General features: G+C 29.7%; 1 protein-coding gene across 2 annotated transcripts in view; it reads right to left on the reverse strand.

Moving 5' to 3' along the window:
• Positions 1-22,530, reverse strand: part of LOC107441206 (CUB and sushi domain-containing protein 2) — a 115,534-nt gene that overhangs the window by 24,416 nt on the left and 68,588 nt on the right. For both annotated transcript variants that reach the window (XM_087158584.1, XM_043043303.3), the window contains exons 3-5: positions 4,688-4,900; positions 1,903-1,998; positions 1,699-1,824 (exon numbers count right to left, since the gene is read on the reverse strand). In XM_087158584.1, coding sequence (XP_087014710.1) covers positions 1,699-1,824; positions 1,903-1,998; positions 4,688-4,898 — 433 coding nt within the window. In that variant the 5' untranslated portion in view covers positions 4,899-4,900. The remainder of the gene's footprint in view (positions 1-1,698; positions 1,825-1,902; positions 1,999-4,687; positions 4,901-22,530) is intronic.

The raw sequence follows: 22,530 nt of genomic DNA on the forward strand, positions 1-22,530 counted from the left end.
TTTCTTATAAAAAATTAAAATTCCGCTAAATATGAAATTTAACAGAATATCTTTTGTTGATTTTGATTTTTGATGCATTTTAGTTCTAGGTTATTCTTTGTTCTAGAATTAGCTACTATTTTGATAATGAACGTGAACGAGTAGTTCTAGAAACCATATTCGTTGAACTATCTATGGGGTGACTTAAAGCAGTTTAAACCAAAACATGGACATAAGAAATCGGAAAAGTTCCAACGTCAAATGCGCGAATTATGCTTAGTATTTGTTTGTTTTGTGCGCTTTTTGTTGTCGAAAGAGTGAAAACTTTGACAAGAGTAAGCATATTATTAGATTAGAGCAAATTAGAGGTCTTTATTGGAGTAAGCATATATGTATGTCGTAGGCCATTGCAAAAAATTGGCTCCTTGCATACCACTGTTGTCATTTTGCAATGCATCAGGCTAATCTGAAAAAAAACTGTACTTATGTTTATAAACTTGACATAATCTTCAGTCTCACAATAAAAAGCTCAGATACCTTTAAGGCAATCAAAAAATGCATCAGCCGGAATTTTTTCAATTAACCTAGGGCATATATATTCATGAATAACTATTTGAGTTATACTAAGTTACTTTGCAAGAATAAAACCGTTGCAGATACCCCTAACATGAATGACAACACAGCTGAAAAGAAAAGCATTTCTGCAACACCCTTTTGTGAGCCAGTGGATCATGGAAATTAAGGCTACGCATTGTCGTGACCAACGTCATGATTGCAACAATGTGGTCATTATTGCGCATTATGTCCCTGATAAGCTAGCATCCATCGATATGAAGCTGGGTGCGCTAAAGACCACTACTGAAGACCTAACCCCAATCCTTCACAATGACTACCCTAGTATCTTTAACCATGTTTTCTATTGAGCCATCGTTGCTCAAATACACTACTGAGAAATCTTAAGAATAAATGAACTCATACATTTCTCACAAGGGAATAATCATTAAGCATAATTATGTTGAACAATAAAATATTTTAATTTTAGAATAAAAGTTACGAACAGAGGACCTCAAAATGTTAGGACACATTTTTAGGAAATGTAGGGTATTCCATAAGGATTAGTAGGTAGGTATGTACTTCATTTATACCTAACTTGAGCTGCTCAATGGGTTATTGGCGACGGTCTGGGAAGAATCCCTGAGTATGATCCAGAGACATGTTATCGCAATTTTGATCCTCTTCGGAGCGGATGGCTCACCTGCTTTGTTAGCTCTACTACCTGCGCGCAAAGTCAAGCCCTTTACAGTAAGGAAGTTTACGAGGATCGATACTGCGCACCCTCAATCCCTACGCAGGTTTATCAAAGTGGTCGCCCGACCGATTACTGACCGCACCCAATGATGCTTGACTTCGGTGTTCTACTGGGAACCGTGTCTTTACGATCAGTCGAGCGTAAGTCATAAAGCTACCAAAGCAGGTAAGCCATCCCCTCTGCAGAGGATCAAAATTGCGATAGCATGTCTTCGAATCATCCTCAGGGATGTTTCCCAGACCGTCGCCAAAAGCTCATTGTGCAGCTCTAGTGCGACGTAAATAAAGTACCTACCTACCTATCTTATGACGTGCCTTACCACTCCTCTAAAATATATCCCAATATTTTTGAGGCATGTTTTATTAGAATTATAAGCAGCAGCAATCACCACCTGTGAGTAAAGAGCTTACCTTGGTCAGTGTATACAAAAGCTTCACAAATGGACAGAGTAAACGGTGCAGCTGTCTCCACGTGAACACTCACGAATGCTCCTGTAACCGTTGATGTGCAGGGGAAGAATAAAGGACGTCCTTCTTCTGCAAAAGAATTGAAACTCAATAAAAAAGGAAAGATGCTTTTGCTTACGTTAGAACGATTATTTAAACATTACGAACCTATTTTGCCTGAAAATCTGTTGCATATAGGATTTGCACGCAGATCAGGCCTGTTATTGCCCACCCTTACGATAACAGTTGCGTGTTGATTGTTGGCTGAAAAAGATACAGAAAAGTAAATACCAGTACATAATAATGCATAAAAACCAAGCTTCATATGCAGGGTTGTTGCAATTGAAGTTACCCTGTTTAGAGTCTGTCATGGTTAACGGGTGCTGTTTAAAATTGATTATGTACTTTTTATGAACCCTGGAAAAATGCAATTAAAAATTAGTTTTAAGTTTCACTTCTATATGAGAATAGAAGCGTATAAACAATTAAAAAATACACTAATTTGCGAGCCGAAACTTTATTAAATCAAAGTATGCGTTCCATCAACTGTCCGTTTTCGACAGTGAGTTAAAAAGTATTCGATCGAAGAGTTTTTAGATCTGTTTTGACAATAAGTACGTGCTTTGCCCACTACTAATTCAGTTTTATTTGAAAGCCGCTCTTGTCCTTTTTCTTGCAATGCACCTACTACTCCTCAGTCTTTTCGAATCAAGCAATAATTTTTCAGCTTTTTCTTCTATAATGGTATTGCGTTGAGGGATTTCACGCTAGAGATTATTGGCTTTGTAATTCACTCTGAATTATTATTTCTCTTCTCGAATATGAAAAACGCTATCAGTCAGCTAAAATGCGAACTATTTTTTGTTGCAGATTTCTTTCCCCGTGAGAAACCCGGAGTAAGAAATCTGCAACACTTGATGAAATTGCAATTCACTTGAGCAGGTACTATTCGTGTGTGTCTAATAGTGTAACTTTACTTACAACCAACCCTGCCTTAAAAATTGTATGGCTTCTGTATATTTAATAAGAACAAATCAAAGGATTGACTTATATTTGCTTTTTTTTTTTTTTTTTTTAAATAGTTGCAGGTGATAATTTTAATGTATCCGTTTATGTCACTGACTAATAAGACTACGATTGAAAAGTAGTTAAAAACATTTTAAATGATATTTTAGGGTGTTTAGAAAAAGTCAAAAATCTACTAGAAAACATCAAAATGATATTAACAAACCATAACCATCTTTTTCTTGTTTAAAATCGTCTTATCAAACGATTACGTAAAAAAAAACCAGTAAATTTCTGGTTTATTGCTTGTGTTACTAATTGCTATAATTCTAGTATTAGTAAAAAGTTTTTTAGTATTCTTAAAATTATTTTGCTTCAAATTAAGAGTGAGAAAAATATTGTTATAAACAGTAACGTTGATGTTTTGAATTTTAATGAAAAAAAAATGAGGTTTTTAATATTAATGCATTTGACTTTGAACATTTTTATGCCAATATACCTAAATGTGCATGCTCAAATACTTAATATTTGTAGTTGCATTTATGATAAATATTTAATTGATGAAAATATTAATAAATTTTATTGGATTGATATTTGTAAATTTAATCTTTTTGAAAATGTTCTTTTTAAAGGCCTTGACTTTTATAAACAAAAAATAGGGATTCCACAAGGTAATTATTTTTCTGGCGCTTTTGCTAATATTTTTTTAAAATTTTTTTTGAAGCTAAGTATCTTGAGTTTAAAGCTTTTTAGATATATTGATGATTTAATTTTATTTAATTTTGATAATTATGATTTTATCTTTAATATTTATCCTAAAGATTTGGTTTTGAAGAGGACAAATGAAAATTGCTTAAATATTAAATATTAAGATTTTGAATTTTATATAAATAATAATCAAATTAAAATTGGTATTTATGATAAAAGGAAAGCTTTTAAGTTTAAGGTTATTGTTTTCTGTAATTTTGATACCAATTTGTACAGTAAAATATTCAAAAACTAGTTTTTTCTCATTTGTCTGGAATTAATAAGATTTACAATAACGTTGAAAGCTTTCAAGAGGCTACAAGTAATTTTTTTAAAAAATCTGAAAAGTAATGATTTTCCTTTTAATTTTTGCAATACTGAATTTAAAATTAAAGAAATAATTAAAAATTATTAGTTTTGTTTTCTTTTAATATAGCAAGATCCAGTCTTAACTGAGTTGCCCCAGTTGAGCATTTCTACTAATGATGGCAACAGGTTTCTTGCTCTTTTTTCCTTTTTTCTGCGCATTAAATTAGGGGGCGTTGTCTTTTCGTTAATTTCAGTTTAGTTACGGATCTGTAGCATATAGTGTTCTTTGGTTTTGAGATTTATTACTTTTTAAGTAAGTTTTTGTGAACATTGCTTTCTTTTGTATTAGCTTAAGTATTATACTTTTGTATTTGTTTTTGTATTTTGTATTCTTTTTTCTCTTTTCCTGTATTTTTAGCAAAACCTTTGGGGTACCGAGAGAAAAACTTAGACATTTGTCGTGCTCTTACGATGGAAAAGGTTTTGTGTTTTAATGACTTCCGGGGCTGGTACCCCCTGACGACGTCAGCTTCGGTTGTCATTTTTATATTTTTCATTTTTTTTTCATTGTTTACTTCTTTGTATTTTAAATTGTGACAAATTGATAGGTTGCGTCAGAATGCTGAGAAGTATGGGTATTTGATGTTATTCGGAAGCAATTTATTATATGAAACATTTTTCGATTGTTTTCAAGTAAAAAAAGAATGACACAGTAAGACAAGTGGGTGTAAAAAATTAATATTAGTAAAAACAAAAAATATATATATTTTCCTTTTCTTCTCTGATCTACATTTTGAAAAATTCCACTCCAGATTCATCTTTCAAATAGATACAAGAAAATTATTTATGAGCTGCTATTGCTGGAATTGTGTCAACAACTTCAATGACTTACCACAGCAAGATCTTCCAAAGTCAACTCTAACTAGTTGAACTAAAAATGGTTCCAGCAGGTTAACGTACCACCATGGTGTTGCTTCCGACTCTGTATGTGTACAGGTAGTGGCATCATACGATCGACTTGTGATTCCATCGACAGCTTTTTGTGGCACTCCTTTGGCAACGATTGAAGACTGCATGGCAGCTTTTCCGGAGGCTACATTCATAACTGAAAAAGAAAATAGAAACAATGTAATAAGCATAAATGTTTAACAGTCCCACAGTAGACTGATGGTAAGACACGATTCCCAGTAGATCACCAAAGTCAAGCAGCACTGGCTGCTGTCGTGAGTGATTGGGTGACCATTTCGATCAGCCTGCGAAGGGACCGGAGCTGCGCGTTATCGAGCCTCGTTAAACTGTTCTACCGTAAAGTGGTTGACTTCGCACTTAAGTTGCTGGCTACCAAAGTGGGGAAGCCGCCCCATCCGAAGAAAATCAAAATTGTAATGACATGTCTTCGGATCATCCTCAAGGATGTTTCCCAAACTGTGGCCAATAGTCCAATGTGCAGCTCTATTGCGACATTAATAAGATTCTACCACTGCATAAATGTTTAACATTGCTATTTTTTTAAAGTCTGGTATGCACTGACTTTCGAAAACGTCTCTCTTTTATATAAATTATAACGTAATAGTATCCATTATAATTAATTGAAAGCGTAGTGCGAGTGTAATGGATTTGGAGCAGAGTGCACTTGAGATTTAGATTCCGGATTGTGACAAAGAATGTCATAAGTTCAAAACCCCGAAGGGAATATAAACGCACGCTTACAAGCATATACATACAAATCTATTTCGATCACTTTATGACTATGCAACTTTGTTTCCGTTCATTGACAATAATATTATAGGAAAAACTTATCGCCTCTTAAAATTTGGACAATTTTTCCACAAAAGCTAATGAACACAAAACTAAGTGATGTTTGGAAAATGATATAACTTAAGTGTTTTATTTTAATTGGCAAAATTATTTTCTTTCTTTTTTTAGCTCACTTGAAAAACATAATTTTTAAAAAACTTATCTTATTTTATTCGTATGTAAAAAAAGTATATTTATATTTATCCGAGTTAGCATTCTAATAATATATGTATAAAACAATCACTTTTATTTTAATAGCGAGAAAGATGACCTAAATGCAAATGTAATAGATAATTCAACTATAAATTTTCATGAGTTGCAAAAGCAAAGATGATACGAATTCAAATATACATTACCGAATTCTTATTAACCTTGATAACCATAACAAGTTTTTGTTCTATGTAAAAAAAACTGAGAAAACGCGAACCAATTTATTCCTTACACCTCATAACTGTCAACATGATATTAAATGGAAAGTCATATTTGTGATTTGCCAAAAAAGCGACCACGCGTTGAAAGTGAAAAAAAAAGTTATGTTTTATGAGATGCTTATTTCAAATTTGATTTAGTGAGTTCCGTGACAGGTTATTGAGATGTTATGAATTTGAAATTACTTTTCATTAGATAGAAAAGTTGGTGGGTTGCCATTTGAAAATTTAGTTATTTATAGTTTAATTGGATTTTGATCTCCAAGGCTGAATTCGCCGAATGATTAATGAACGCGAAGAGCAAATGATTTTTTAATTCGAAATATTGAAATAATTTAAGAATACATTAGTTTGATTCTTTAAAGAGGCCTTTTTTCCAGCAAACGAACTTGGCTATAAAAAGAGGGCAAAGAGAGAAATTTAATCATATTTTTATTTAACTTTCTCAATTATATTTTAGTTGGATATTAGTTGGTTGGATCAAAAGTTGGATTGACAGTATCTTTCAACAATTGTAGAACATATAAGGCTTCCACCCAAAAAAAATTTAAGAAATATAGAGCTCCGTATTTTAGATTCTACATTGAGTTTTTTTGACAAAATTATACCAATATAATTCTACAATTAGCATTTTTTTAAAGGTTCATTTTTGTCTGTTTTTATAAATATAGTTCTATCTATTTTTGTGAGCTTTACGTGAAAATCCAGCATCTTTCAGATCAGCTTTAACTATAAAAAAAGAATATTAATAAAAAATCTAAAAACAGGTAAATGTGATGCATTTAAATATCATTTCAAAATTTCTGATAGCGTAATTTTATTGTTTCTTAATTTTGTGACGAATAGCGATCTAAAGTATTAAAGGACACTTACATTTTCAAAAATTTTTGAAACGTATGATACACTAGCATCAAAAGTTTTCTTTAAAATATAGAGAGAATGAAAATTAAGTATTCAATTTAAAATCCAATTGGGCGAGGAAGAATCCTCATTCGTTGGTACCAAATAAAAAAAAACCAAGGGGTGTAGAAAGAGGGAAGGAAGATTGAATATTATTTAATCATATTCATTTAATTTTTCCAATTAAATTAATTCTGTAGATTTATTAAATTCTGCAGTTTTCGGAACATTTAAATGTAGTTAACCAATCATATTGGAAGTTACTTGGAGCGCCTTTATATAGAATTTAATCGGAATTTTTCTAACAAAAGTATAAAAATACAATTCTACAATCAGTATTTTTGAAAGATAGTTTATTGTTTTACACGTGTTTGTTTATTGAGTTATAGAAAATCAAAGATATTTTTCGAAATGTTCGTTAAGAGAAATTTCCAGAATTCTTCAAATATCTTTTAAATGGATTAAAAAATAATTAAAAAATATTTTTCCAAAAATATATAAAATTGATGAATGAAAAGTATTTTATTACCTTTCCAAAATTCATTTACTAACAGCAGTTATTTTATTGCTTTCAGTTTTTGGGAAGAAATTCCTAGTAATTCTAAAAGTTAATTAGTGCTATATTTCCTACTTTAAAATAAAGTGAATTTTTGAAAGGTATATTATTGTCGAAATATACACTGTCATCAAAAGTTTAAGAAAAAGGCTCAGCATTTTTTATGAAAAACATGACGATTTTCATCTGTAGAGCATTAGATATTCCTGTGTTCTGTACTGTTATTAAGTGGAAATTCCAGAAACTTGAAAAATACTTCCTCAGAAATGTTACTTAGGAGCTCCTCGAATCAAAAATTTCACATTTGGAAAAAGTTTAGCTTGCCACTTTATTCTTCCCAATCACTTCTAATATTAGATTAACATAAAATTTTCGATATAGATAACATTGTAATTAGCTTTTTTATTTATCATTGCTGAGTCAGTTTATCTAATGTTCAATATAGTACAAACAGTTAGTGATAAAATGCGACTTTTATTGAAAAAAAATTACTTCATCAGATCTAGAGAAATACGGTGCGTAAAATAAAAAACGGACCCCCCTTCCCTTAAGAAATTTTGATCTAATGATCGTATCTTCACATTTTAGAACTTAATCTTAGTGGTTCAAGGGCCAATTAATGAGTGCGGACGACATTTCAAGTCATGAAATCAGACACAAAAACGTACCTTCTCTGAATAAACATGCACCTTTTTTCCGACTGATTCGGACTTCCAACCCCCCAATATGTAAGGGGTAGCCACACTCTAGGAAATATCCCAATAGTTAGGTTGGAAGAGCAGTCCATAGATTGGACTCAATGTTAATTTCAATCTATACGTTTTCCGCCATTTTTCAAGAGAAAAACACGCGCTCTTTTTAAGCGAATTGAAAAATGTGCGCACATCATTATAAGATTCATTTATCCAAAGATAATTTCATTCAAAAAATATAATTTAGTAAATATTTATTATTTTTTATTATTTTACTTAATAGGATCGAAAAATGTTTGAATTGTAAGGTTGGCAATTTTTTAAATCATTTTAAAGAATGCATCCTTACATGGCAAAATACTAAATTTAAGCGGAATCGGCCGAACCTGAAAAATTGAATTTCAAAAAAGTCGTATTTTTAAAAGTATATAAATGATGAAAATTTAGGCTGCATTAACAGAAATTATAATTTATGATAAATATGACTAGCTATTTCAATCCAAATCATTTAATCGGGTATTTGTAGAAATAATGTATTACTTAAAATAATCTGTAAGAAAAACATGAGGTAGCAAATGTATATAAGAAATCGGTACCTTTTGTGCAAACTCACGTCGAGCCATTTTCGAAAAAGACCCCTTCCCGCCCCCCACCCCCCCCAAAAAAAAAGAACGAAAGAAAAAAATCGAAGCCTCGCTGTAAATCAAAATTTTTGAAAATAAACTTTGCCTCAAACATTTTTTTATTCGTATTTTCTAAAACATGATTATTTTTTTTCCTATAAAAGTAACTTTCTGTTTTAATTCCCATTAAATATGCTCTGGTGACATTATGAAAACATTTGTTGTTCAATTGACGTCATAAACGAGCCAACTTTCTTGACGGGAGGAATTTTAAATATGTACCGAGACATCATATCTTTTAATGTCAAAAAGTGTTCCAAATATAACAAGATAATTGTTTTTATTTTTCATTTTTTTCAAAAAAACTGAGTCAATATTTTAAATTAATGTAAAATTTTAAAATGCAAATTTATGTGAACGGAAAGGAAATTGTAACTGAAAGGTTGGGGGTACCTTCCTTCCCACAGTGTACGTTCTGATTGTTTTATATATCATTCAATATAATATTACAATTGTTAAAGGTCATAAAACATTTCACCAAAAATGAGGCCGTGATTTGGGTAGTAATGCAATAAAATATTGCCAAAGTTCTTCTTAAACTTGTAATTTAAAATGTGTTGGTGGTTAATAACTGTTCTATAAAATGAAGACGTTGGATTAAACTTTTCACGCTTCTTGAAATGTATGCATTCGCCTTTGGCAATTTTTAGAAAGATAATTTACTTACAGATTTTGATTTCCACTCAAATGTGGTTTATTCCGAGGAAGGAACTTAATGGATATTTTTGAGAAAAGAATATGAAATAGAAATTTAATTTCAACTCTGAACGTAGCTCAAAATGAGCGTTTACGAAAATGGACACAGAGCAAAAAAAAATTCCCCCTTTTAGAGTTTTTAACTCAAATTTTACAACTAAATGAGAAATTGCGTGCTTACTTTTCCTTACTTATTTACTTATCATCATAACGAGTCTAAGTCCCGGACTAGGAGGGGTCAGGGTGGCTTAGGGATGTCATTTTTCAGGCGATATCTTCGTATTTAGATTTCAAAACGATAAAGTGAGTTTTAAGGCTTTAAATTCCTACCACGTCATTTTGCAAACACTATTATACATATATAGCACCCGTAGCAATCTTGTAAAAACATAGTTGGTTTTTAAAGTCGTTTAAAAAAGACTCGTGCAATAAAATAATGTACCAAATGATTTATAGAAATGGATGATTTCACGTTAAAAATCAATTTGGATTCATCAGTTTATTCTTTAAAAAATACTCACGAAAGAAGCTTGAAAAACTGAAACGTATGCTGTGCCATTTTCGTTAATACGCGTTTCGAGCAGTGTTCATTTTCGTACGTACGTATTTCGAACTTTTTTCATTTTCGTAAACACGTGTTTCGAACTTTTTTCATTTTCGCAAACAAGCATTTCGAACTTTTTTCATTTTCGTAAACACGTGTTTCGAACTTTTTTCATTTTCGTAAACAAACATTTCGAACTTTTTTCATTTTCGTAAACACGCATTTCGAACTTTTTTCATTTTCGCAAACCCGCATTTCGGACTTTTTTTTAATTCGTAAACACGTGTTTCGAACTTTTTTCATTTTCGCAAACAAGCATTTCGAACTTTTTTCATTTTCGCAAACAAGCATTTCGAACTTTTTTCATTTTCGTAAACACGCATTTCGAACTTTTTTCATTTTCGCAAACCCGCATTTCGGACTTTTTTTTAATTCGTAAACACGTGTTTCGAACTTTTTTCATTTTCGCAAACAAGCATTTCGAACTTTTTTCATTTTCGTAAACACGCATTTCGAACTTTTTTCATTTTCGTAAACACGCATTTCGAACTTTTTTCATTTTCGTAAACACGAAATTGGATTTAAAAATTCACCAACGATATGTAATGCCTATTTCGGCAAAATAGGTGGATACAGCATTTCAGCAAAGAGCATTTTAAATGCTTTTTTTTTTAAAGCAAATGTAACTCCAAAAACATTTTTTGTGTGAGATTTTTAAAGCAAATGTTTGGCAAATTTTCATTAACTTAAGGAAATAATTCGTCAATTCCTCTGAAAAATTTTAATTCTATTTACAAAAATTATTTTTTTAAAAATCCTCTCTTAATAATCATTTTGAAAAATGATATTAAAACATTTAGAGATACTTATATTTCTTACGATAGATATCAGCGAAATGAATGCCATTTAGTTAAGTTTTTGTATTAATAACTCACGAATGATGATACTGAGTTTCTTATCTGCACAATCCCTAAAGGAGTAAAAAGAATCACGATTCCTTCTTGCGAGAAAGCAGCACACGGAGACGGGCGTAATCTTATCAGAGATGACTTTAAAAGAAATACTAATAACTTCATTAGGCATGCTCCGCTCCACAGGGTCACGGCGTACGTAAGCTTCTAAAATTGTTACAAACGATGCTTACCTTTCCCAGTGTCAAATCTATTAAATTCAATACGAGGGGAAATGAAAGGCAATTTTTTGTAAATGATATTTTTAGTGTCCATTAAAATTTACTTTTATCAGAGTTTATTTTCCCGTGCTATCTTTTGTCATTGATGTAAGAAATAGTTTTGGATGTGGTAAATAATTTTAAGGAGTTTATAGTCAGGGTCGTCTGAATCGTTTGCAGGGCCCCCTTCAGCACAGAAATGTTATAATATGTCATACTGTTAACTAAAAATTACATATACATAAAATGACGCAATTTTAAGATACGCAATAATTTTTACAAATGTAAACATATTTCAATCACCCCAAAAAATCAATGTATATGAAATAAAACATTTTTAAACTATGAATAATTTTAAAAAAAAATTGAGATGGTAAGCAGCTGCATTCCTTGAATATTAAGATAATTTTGAAAATCATGGAAGCTCATTAAAATAATTACATTTTAAAAAAAAGCATAAAGGTATAACAAATGAAAAAACAAAAACAAAGTATGTATGAAATATTTTGTCCAACTCAGCAATTATTAACACAACTTTCAATGCACATCAGCCATAACCCGTTTAAAAGTTGTTGTCCCATAGTGCAGTGTCATTCTAAACTCTTTCGATTATTACTTTATTCGATTTGTTGTAAATAAAAGAGAGTTACGGTGGTCAAGCATTTAGAGAGACATTATGACTTAACATAAGACTTGCTCACGTTCATTTATTTTACTTAGATATTTTTTCAGGAACACAGTGATATGTCAACATTTGCAGATGGGGAGAGTCGAGTACCTAAGAACTTCAATGCAATGTGGAAAATAGATTTCGGGGTTCCTTTTTAAGTTTTCCTGGTGATAAACTACTTAAATTATGGATGTGTGTTATGATAATCAATCACTATTTGTAGAAATAAAAATAAAATACGCACTTATGCAATACAATATATTTTTTTATAAAATATAAACGACAATGTTGTTTATCATTACTTTTTTTTAAATACGATTTAGGAAAAGTAAGATTCTCAAGGGCTCCCTGAGTGCCCATGCTTGAAGACAATATTGTTTATGGTAGTGCCATCGCATGAAAGCAAAATAGTGGGGAAATAGTGATTGCAAGTTTTTAATAAATGATAGTAGAAATCATTTAAAGGCTAAAACTTTAAATTTAAAACGCCACGACAGGATAATTCCATACTTGCATTATATGTTTTTAATTATTGACAAGTTTCATAATTCGTCTCCGTCTTTACTCAGGCTAGGAATGGCAATTTGGAGCTCCGACTAAAATACCTAGAGGTCCACCCCACTGCAGGAAAAAGGTTCAGGATGAATTTAGAATTCCTTTTCTATAAAATACATATGTAACTTTTCGAGAAATAAAAATCATAGAAATTCTTCTCATTTTAATCCTTTTCATTTCACTAAAAATATTTCTGGTTGAATAGATTTTGTGCAGTAAATAAAAAAGAAGGGGAAAAACTGCATCGAAAATTTCTCTCTCACCACATTAGCAATCTGAAATTTAAAGTACAGAAAAATCGAGTTTATCTAAACCACGAGTAAATTCTAAAGATTTAAATGCTGAAATTATTTTTTCAAAATATGAAATGTCAAGCAAATTATGACAGCCTTATTTCCTCCCTCCGCAACAACAGCCCTTTCCATAGCAGCAATAATTCTATCATAATCAGTTTGCAATTTCATTTTAGAGTTGCATTTTTTCAGCATTTTAACTTCATCATTTACTCGAAGTATTATTGAACTCAATTTTTTCATATACTTTAAATTTCAAATAATTAATTCAGTTGAAAAAGAGAACTCGCCATTAAGGATGTCTAGCTCGATAGGGTGTCTTCTTTAGAATGCGCTGTTAAACAAGTAGAAGCCAAAAATGGATAGAAATGGCAATCGTTGAATGGTGAGAACTTTTATCCCTCCTCTTTATTGAAAAAGTTTTCAATTAAAAAAGATCTCAAACCATAAGGGAAAAAAATGTTTCTAAAATTTACAGAAACATCTTCTAGCAAAGTATAATTTACGTTATATATTTGGACTTTAACCTCTTGACATCAGTTGGCAATATCGCAAGCCTCAACTTTGAATTTTAAAATTCTTGCATCTCATTAAATGATAATATGAAAAACTCTATTCTTATATAATAAGAAAAACGTATATTATGTTCTATACATAAATAATGCACAAGCGTTTTGTGGCATTATTAGTGCTTCTTTCTCGTTGCTTAGCTTTGTTCGTAGTATTCTACGATTTTTAAATACTTTAGTGCTTATATTTGATTTATTTAAAGTACTTAGAATGCGAAAGATTGAAAGATGGATTTTTGTCTTTTCTAAATAAATTATAATTTATAAACAATTTAATCATTTGCATTGAAGCTAATGGCGAAGTTACGTTTAAAAACTGTGGAATTTTGTTGTGAGAAAATTGAGAATTCAGCACTATTTGTTAAGTAATTTATTGAAGTGAATCGTTAGGAAAAGTGCGCGTGACAGATAGAATGTGGGACTGTGATTAAGTGAGAAATAATGACTTCTTTCTTGCTTTAGAAAATCACCGGAAAGAAGAAATTACCTGACGACATGTGAATTGGAATTCTTGTTTTCCGATTGATATTTTTATGGTCTGTTTGTTCCATCATGACAGCGTTCCGTGGGAAAAAAATAATCTGGGTTAGTGTTATTTTCTTGTTCGGTATACCATCCTCTTCTGTCATAACTATTAACACTTTGAAGAGCTGAATGAATGAAGATTTAAGTGACATTTTAAATTCGAATAAATCAACTTTAGCATACGTTGGCATTAGGGAATAAAGATGGCTTTTTTTTTCTCCGAGTGTTTCCAATTAGAGAAATCTAAAATTGAGCTAGGGTGTTCGTACATTTGGCGTATTAATTTGTTGCCAAAAGAGATATTTTCTAATGTTATATGTCAGGAGCGGATTAAGCGTACGCGGGGCCCTAGGCCATTCAAATTTTTGGGGCCCTTAGATTAAATTTTTTTTCTCGTATATTTTTTATTTATTCAAATATGAAAGTATTTATATATCTTTTCATTTAAGAAAGCATATTTAAAATAAAAATAAATAATAATAAATTAAATTCTACTTTATTTTGTTAAATTAGAACTAAAAAAATTATCTTATTTTATTAATACAGGGTGTCTATAAAAGAACTCCGGGGTTTTAAAAATTCATATCTCACTAACTATAAAAGATAGCAAAATTTAGTCGATTTCTCTGAAAAGAGTAACTCAAAAAGTTTTACTCATACCAATTGGGAGTGTTTGTATCAACTGTTGGCGGCGCTGCAGGACGTTGACCTTGAAATGGATTTGGATTTTGGATTTTTTCTTTTGGATTCCATTGGATTTTTTCTTCTGGGGGCATATCAGGAATCTTGTGTACGCAGAGAAAATTCGTGATGTTCAACATCTCAGGAAACGAATAGTCAATTGTGTTTCAACCGTCCCCCCAGACATGCTCGCCAGGACATGGGAAGAGGTAGAATACCGTTTAGACGTCTACCGTGCCACTAACTGGGCTCATATAGAACTTTACTAAGTGTTAAAAAAAACTTGAAAATGTAAGCTTTTCAGTCATGTATAAAACATGTATGTATGTTTTTTATTTCATTAAAATATTTTGCCTCAAAACCCCGGAGTTCTTTTATAGACACCCTGTATATATTTGAAATTGATTTTTTTTAAAAATATCATTGATTTTCTTAATTTTTTAAAAAAAAATTTCTGAAAATTTTTTTAGGGGGCCGTATTCCCCAATGATTAATTTTTTTAATCATTGGGGGCCCCTGGCCATGGGCTAGTCTGGCTTAATGGGCAATTGTTAATGGGTAAAGGTCGATTGTTTGTTGTCGAATACACTTGTAACGCTTCGAAAACACTCAGAGTATCCCATTATCCACTAATATCTGTAAAGTTTATAAACTTGGAAAAAAAATTAATATTGTATTAGTTAACTTATTAGATTACAATATGCTCTTTTCACAATATTGGCGGCAGAAGTCCGATGTGTTATGTTCTGCTACCATAGAATAGTTAGCATTAATATTACTGATAATATTTGTTAAAAGAGGATGCAAAAAACGAAATTAGATTCTATTGATACGATTTGTAGTAATGATGAAGAATTTTATCAGAAAAAACATGGAAATTCTTAGAATTTATATTATCAAAAACTTTAAGAATGCGAGCGGATGAAACTAAAAAATAAAATCTGCTGATAATTTATGATTGAAGTATAAATGTAATTTTAATATTCCATGTTTTTTATAAGTTACAGTTGAATTAAATTTTTAAAACTTTTTAACTCTTCTGTATTGAAATTTACTATACTAACTGATGATAGAAATTTTTTGCAATACGATTTAAAATAAATTAATTAATAAATCTCAAACTAATACATGTGGTTAACCTGCAGTTAATACATATGTCAATTGACATTCTTGGTAATGTAGGTATAGAATATGGCAGATTATTTTTTACAACTGGGAGGAAGCTTTTTTTTTAAATATCTATTGTAAGCAATCTAGAATATAATAGAATTGTATCCTCAATCTTTGAAAGATATTCGTTGCATAATTTTTTTTAGTTGATTCTTTTTTATAACAGATTGTGCAAAAAATTTAAAGTCCGAAAATGAGTGTTTGATCTCTAGTAAAGATGTAATGCATTTAACGTAATCGACATGCAAAATGGGTCGAGAACAGAGTAACAGACCAAAAAAAGAGACACAATTTTTAAAAATGCATGTAAATTTCCATACAAAGTGGTCTTACATAGAAATAAGAGACTTCTATACATTTCACAGAAGATATAATTTTAAACCAAACGTACTAAGGATTGAAGAGCTTGTGCAATACAGTGATAAGCTATAGTTTCAAGTTGTTCAGGAAAGCGTTAACCAATGGTAGATATAATTTTAAATCAAATGTACTAATAATTGAAGAGCTTGTGCAACATAAGTGATGACTTACATTTTCAAATTGTTCAGGAAAGTGTTTTCGGTAGGACTGGGCTATAAATCGATATATCGCGACATATCGATTTAACGCCTATATCGGCAAACCGATACAGCAACTTTCATTCCAAGCGATGCATCAGAAATCTGAAAGCCGTCGAGTGAAGAAGACGATATAACGATATAGCGATACACGCAAGGACTTTCTCTTACGTTCCGATGCCAACTCGCGCTGTGGAAGACGATATTGTTTCGTTATGTTGAGACGGCCTTGACTGATGAGCGGTAGAATCAGAATCACTTTTGAGACCTTATATCGTTATATCACATGTTCGTTTTCGCACCTTCGCGATTTGAAATCGTTTCTTGTAGATTATTTTCAATGGGATTAACTTCGTAACCTTGCCGATCGCCGTCGTAACCTTGTTCTGAACGCAATCTATTATTGAAAAGAATTTATAAAGAAAAGTTTCTTCATTAATTAGGTAAGTTTTTTATTTATTTTCTGACAAAACTTTTTTTATATTTTTAAATGTGAAAATTATCGGAAATCTAATTTAAGGCATCCATAAGGAATTAAATTACAAAGTAAATAAATTTGTTGGGTTATTTTTTTACTTTCTTTTAATTTATTAAAAACCTTTCGGATAAAACTTCTAATAATTTAATGGGCTTCTATTACTAATTTTAAATTTATAAATCTTGAGTTGTTTTTATTTTTAGAAATAAAGTTAAAACAAAACTTATTTTTTGGACATAAGTCAATAAACTTTATTTGTTCAAAAGAATTTGAAAAGTTTGCGAATTTTATTCATTTTTTTTTATCAATTACTACTTCGTTTTACCAGAGAGTAAAATCATTATTTTTTTTTAATTTTCGTTTTATATTATTAGTTAATTAGCTAAATATATTACCGAATATCACAATTCTTTTGTTTTTATTTTTAAGAATTTAATTAAGAAACTTTGCCTTACTTTGTTTTTCGTTCATAATTCGGTCATTATTTAATTTAATTTAATTATTTATATGAAATAATAATAAAATTAGTGTTTAAGAAGCATTTTTTTTCTAAAATTTATTTAGCTCTTTGTTTTAAGCATACAAATAATTTTTTAACGAACTTATTTTTTAAATTTTGTTCCTATGCTGTTAGGTAAATATATTGATAAATTTCACTTTTATTTATTTTTTTATTTTTAAACTAAGAAATCTTTTGTTATTTGCGTGATCATTTTTAGAAAATATAACAAAACTTGTGTTTACTTCTTCATTAAGAATTTGAACCTTACGATCGAACTTAATAATTCTGTATTTATTTACGCATAATAGTACAAGCAAATATTAATTTGTTAAAAAAAGTTTCTTTTTTTTAAAAAAAAAATATTTTTAACACTTTGTTTTAAATGTATAATGAATTTCTTAACAAACTTTTTTTTTAATTTTTTAAATTTTCTTTCAATAATTTCTGCTAGATATCTTTATAAAATTCCCTTTTTCTTTTTAAACTGAGAAATCTTTCAGAGAACGAAAATTTTAAGAAATTATTACAAATCTTATGTTTACTTTTTAGTTTAAAATTCGAACATATTTAATTTTAAACTTCGGCTTTTAGTCAATCTAACTTTTATTTTAATTAAAATATATTTTGAAATTTTAAAATCAGCTTTTGTTTAATAACAATATTTTTTTTCATTAAGGGTGTTTTAGGGGTTAACTTAAATGAAGACTGCTTATACCTTATAAACGATAAAGAAGTGCAAATATTTCATTCTGTATCTACACAAATTTTTTTCAATAAATATTTTAAGTAAGATTTGTACATCTTAGTCAATTTATTTAATATCTTTCTTTAGCAAAACATATATATTTTCAAATTTATAAATTGATTTAAATCAATATGCGTATGAAGTCATGATAGAAATCTGACTTTCTGTGCCTTAAAGTAAATTAAATTCAAAAATACTATACCGCGATACATCGCTATATCGCGATGCAAAACTGACGATATATCACGATATATAATTTCTAATATCGCCCAGTCCTAGTTTTCGGTGAAAAAAAAAACTTTTTTCATGTAGGCAATTCAATGATTCTGTGTGTATCAGTAGAAATCCCAGAAACTTGTCTAGTATCTATCCGAATGGATAATGCTGAACGCGAAAATGCCATTTTTGTAATAAATGTGGCTTATCATTATATTGCTCCAACTCCATCAGTTATATTTCAGGTAGTCAAAATATAACTTGCATTAAAGCAATCAGTTCCAAGCAAACTTTATAATAGCTGTTCAATACTTAGTTTAAATGAATATTAGTTGAAAATTATAAGAATATGTGGACGAAAGAGATATGAGACGTTTAAAATTTGAGATGTTTAGAATTTAAGAAGTTTAAAATTTTTCAAGCCACGAATTATGTGTCTGCAATAGTACAAGTCGCATTTATCCATTCTCAAAATGAAATAACTTTAACTAAACTCTATTTTAAACGCATTTTAGATTTAATTTTAAGCTTCACTTTTTTTTCGTTTAAGAAACAGAGTGAAGCACATTAAAAACAGGAAATAAACTTTATATTTCCTTTCGCAAAAATTCGAAATCCTTTCACCAAAGATAATCATAAAATTCTAACAATAAAAAGAACCCATATGTCTTTAGGACAAATTTGGAACAAGGTATTCTTTTGTTTTCTCCACACTTTTAATAGAATTCATCGAAGCATGAGACTTTCGAACAGAAATTAGCTAGTCATTAATTACTTTTTACTTGGTCAAGAACAAACGATTCTTATTATGCTTTCTGCAATTGCCATTTATCTTATTTATAAAGGTTTATTCCGATTTGGGAGAAATTCCAAAAGTAGTATTTCAACAGAGTAGTTTTATTTCAAAAAGGGACTTTGACCCTTCCGGAAAGTGAAAGAAAAAGAAATAATAATAAAAAAAAGTATGCGACTACTGACACGGTTTTCTGACGACAGTTTTGTTGTTTCATTTACAGTACCTTAGAAGTTACGATCTGATGCACCTGGCAACGTTTTGTTCGACAGACGATTTTCTTGACGTTTATGAGAGTGTTCTGAGTGTAAGATGGGTGTATTTCTGTTTTGCTGTTAAAAGAAATTATTACAATAACAATGGTGTTCCTTATAATAAAGGGTCGTATCTGAAGATTGAGGTTGGAATATAGGTGAAGTTCACGATGGTTTTTTTATTCTGCGTAGGTCATCGAATGATGGAAGAACACGGTAGTTGGGTTGTCATATATGTTAAAGGGTGATGTTTGAAATGGAATCTATTGATGTATTTACATTAAAATCCGGTTTAAAATGGACAATACAGCTACTTAAATAGGTTCGTTCACTCAACCAATGTCTAATAACACAAATTCAAAGTGTAAAAAGATTATCAATACAGATATAATTACAGAACTCTATACATAAATAAGTAAAGCGACTTTTTCTTAAAAACTACTAAAAACTAAAGATTTAAAATTTTAAATACTAGTGAAAATTCAAGTTAAAATTTATGTATTTTTAGAAATTGGTGGTTCGTATCTTAGACTTACCTACATAGCTAGGCAACTTTTCAGATTTATAAGGATCATTTTCGTGAAATATTAAAATAATAGTGAAATGACAGCAAAAGTTGGCAATATTTTTTCAAATATAGCCAGCATTTAAATACAATTATGCACCTCTATTTGGTCATTTCTGCATATGAATGAGTTATTCATGTACCGTGGTGGTCAAAATCTTTTTATTAGAAAAATAAGTGTTTAAGCATAAAATTTATTGTCTTCCGCGAAGCCAAAAAAGTTAACTGCTAAAAGTTAACAGGGTATAAGATATGAAAGTAGCTCTTCGAAAAAAAAAAGGTTTCCTAGTCTTTTTAAAATAGTAAATAAATAAAAAGTTGGTCAACCCGTTTTTTTTTAAACGAAGTAGCATGTGCAACTAAAAGAAAAAATTATTCGTTTTATCAGAGAAGCAAGTACATTCAATTAGTGAATTAATGAAATGGACGAATCAGTTTAAAAATAAATCCACGAACATAGTTTCTTTGTTTTTATTCGTTATTGAATGATCTCAGATTTAACAAACTTTTATTAGCAATTTTCTATTATTCTAAAAACAAAATCTTATGTAATTGTTTGCAGAAAAGGTAATTTTTCTTTGGAACTATCATAACATCAACTGTTTAAAATTTGTATTTGTATCCACTTCTTTTTAACAATTGTAACGAGAAAAAAAATTTCCATTTTAAATTTTGTTTTAATTTTGTATTTATTTTAAATATGTAAGAATTGTTACATTTCAATAACGATTTGTTAAAATAAATTCTAGACTCGACTTAACATCTTGAGTTTGCGTTAGAAGACATATCATTCCAAGAAATATAATATTTCTCATTGCTCATTAAAACTCATTACTCATTAAAAAATGTAAATTTAATCTATTCAATAATAAGAATTTGTTTTGATAAATTCATATATGTATACAATTTTTACATGGTTTTATTTGTAACGTAAATTTCTTTTTTTACTCTCGTGTTGAATAAAAGTGGTGCATTTATATGTTACTTTTCTTCAAACCAAAAATTAATGCATGAAATTATGTGATTTAAGAAACTGTCTACTTTTTTTAGATTACGAGTAAGTTATATTATGTTTTTTTTTTTGCATTATTGTGCTTCCTAAACTACTAAGGTTAAGCAGATTTTGAAATAATAGTTACATTAAATAAATATCGAGTTTTATTGGACATATATTAAAGATAGATTTTTATTTAGTCACATTTATTTTAAACAAATATTTTTAGGCAAAATATAATAATATAATTATCTTTATTCAAGAAACTTGTATTGAATAGTCTTGAATAAATGTTTCATGTTTCATATTAATGTAAAAAATATATATTTATTTTTTAATATTTGTGGTATTTGGTGTAAATATATAGAATACTTATAAATAACTTCGAGGAAAAAAAATATTTTGATCTAAACCAATTAAAAAGTTTCAGAAACCAAACTTGCGATAACAAGCAGCTTTAAAAAAAGTTTAAAAATATCAATTTCATAAAAAAAATTTCTATAGATACTTTTTGTTACAAAATTTTAAAAAAGGAATTTAAAAAAAAAGCGTGCTTTAAACGAAATGTCTCTTTCAGAAACAATTTCTGTCTCATATGTAACATTTTTAAATTACCGGAGAATATTTTTAGAAAAACAATTAATCAACAAATACTTAATATCAAATACATAAAATATCCCGCAATTGTATTTAAAATGATTTCCCAAGTTCTAACCAATATTTTAACTAAGTATAAATGTATATGCTACAATAGTTTTTTAATAACAAGCTGCTGTTACTCTTGAATCGCCCTGTTTATTGTGTAAGAAGGTTAAATTTTTGCCAATGTATCATTCTTTCTAAATATTAGCTATGATTTATGCACCCATATGCTCCCATTTTCGTGAACTTTTGTAGTGATAAATGCATATTGTGTCATCTAAGCTATTATGATGTGGGTGGGGCTAGAAAAAAAACATTTACGCAAACTCTAGACAGGGATTCTATTTTATTCTAAGTTGAGTGACAAATGAGTAAAATATTGAAACGGAATAAAAGATTGAAATGTCCTTTATTGTAAATAAAAGAAAACGAACTACTTTGAAAAGAATAAAAATTGCTATTACCTTGAAACTATTTACTTTTTGAGAGCTGCATCAAAAGACTATCACCGAACAAAAGGAAATTAATGAGTTGTCTTTTTTTTTCTTCTTTGGTAGTATGGCGTAAATTTGGTCTACTTACTGTTGAATTAAAAAAAAAAATTGGATATGAAGCTATGAACGAATTTATTTTAATATGAAGTATTTATAAAATAGGGAAAGGTTCGTAATATGAAGCAATTTTTTAACAATTAAGATTAGAAAACAACAATTATTATAATGTTTATGATTATTATATCTAATTTACATGTGACCGAGGGACAATTTCCTACTCCAGCGGCCTTTAAAGACCCCACTCCCTGTTGGTGATTTCTTACATTAAAAAAAATGTGATTCATGATTTTTTTTTTAGTTTAATCTAGAGTCTTATCTTGCGGAATTCATGTGGCGGTAATCTCGTGGGAAAGACAAGCCTTTTGATTTAATATTAAAAACAATCGCGGAGATATGGAAGCCACAAACTAAATGCGAATAGTTCCAGCTTAGCCTTATTCTTGGCGTCCATCCTGCAATGGAGTGATCGTTAAGACACGGTTCCCAGCAGATCACCGAAGCATCA

The sequence above is a fragment of the Parasteatoda tepidariorum genome, chromosome 1 (genome assembly GCF_982258835.1).
Source record: "Parasteatoda tepidariorum strain Cologne lab strain chromosome 1, Ptep-v5.0, whole genome shotgun sequence".
Taxonomy (NCBI): domain Eukaryota; kingdom Metazoa; phylum Arthropoda; class Arachnida; order Araneae; family Theridiidae; genus Parasteatoda; species Parasteatoda tepidariorum.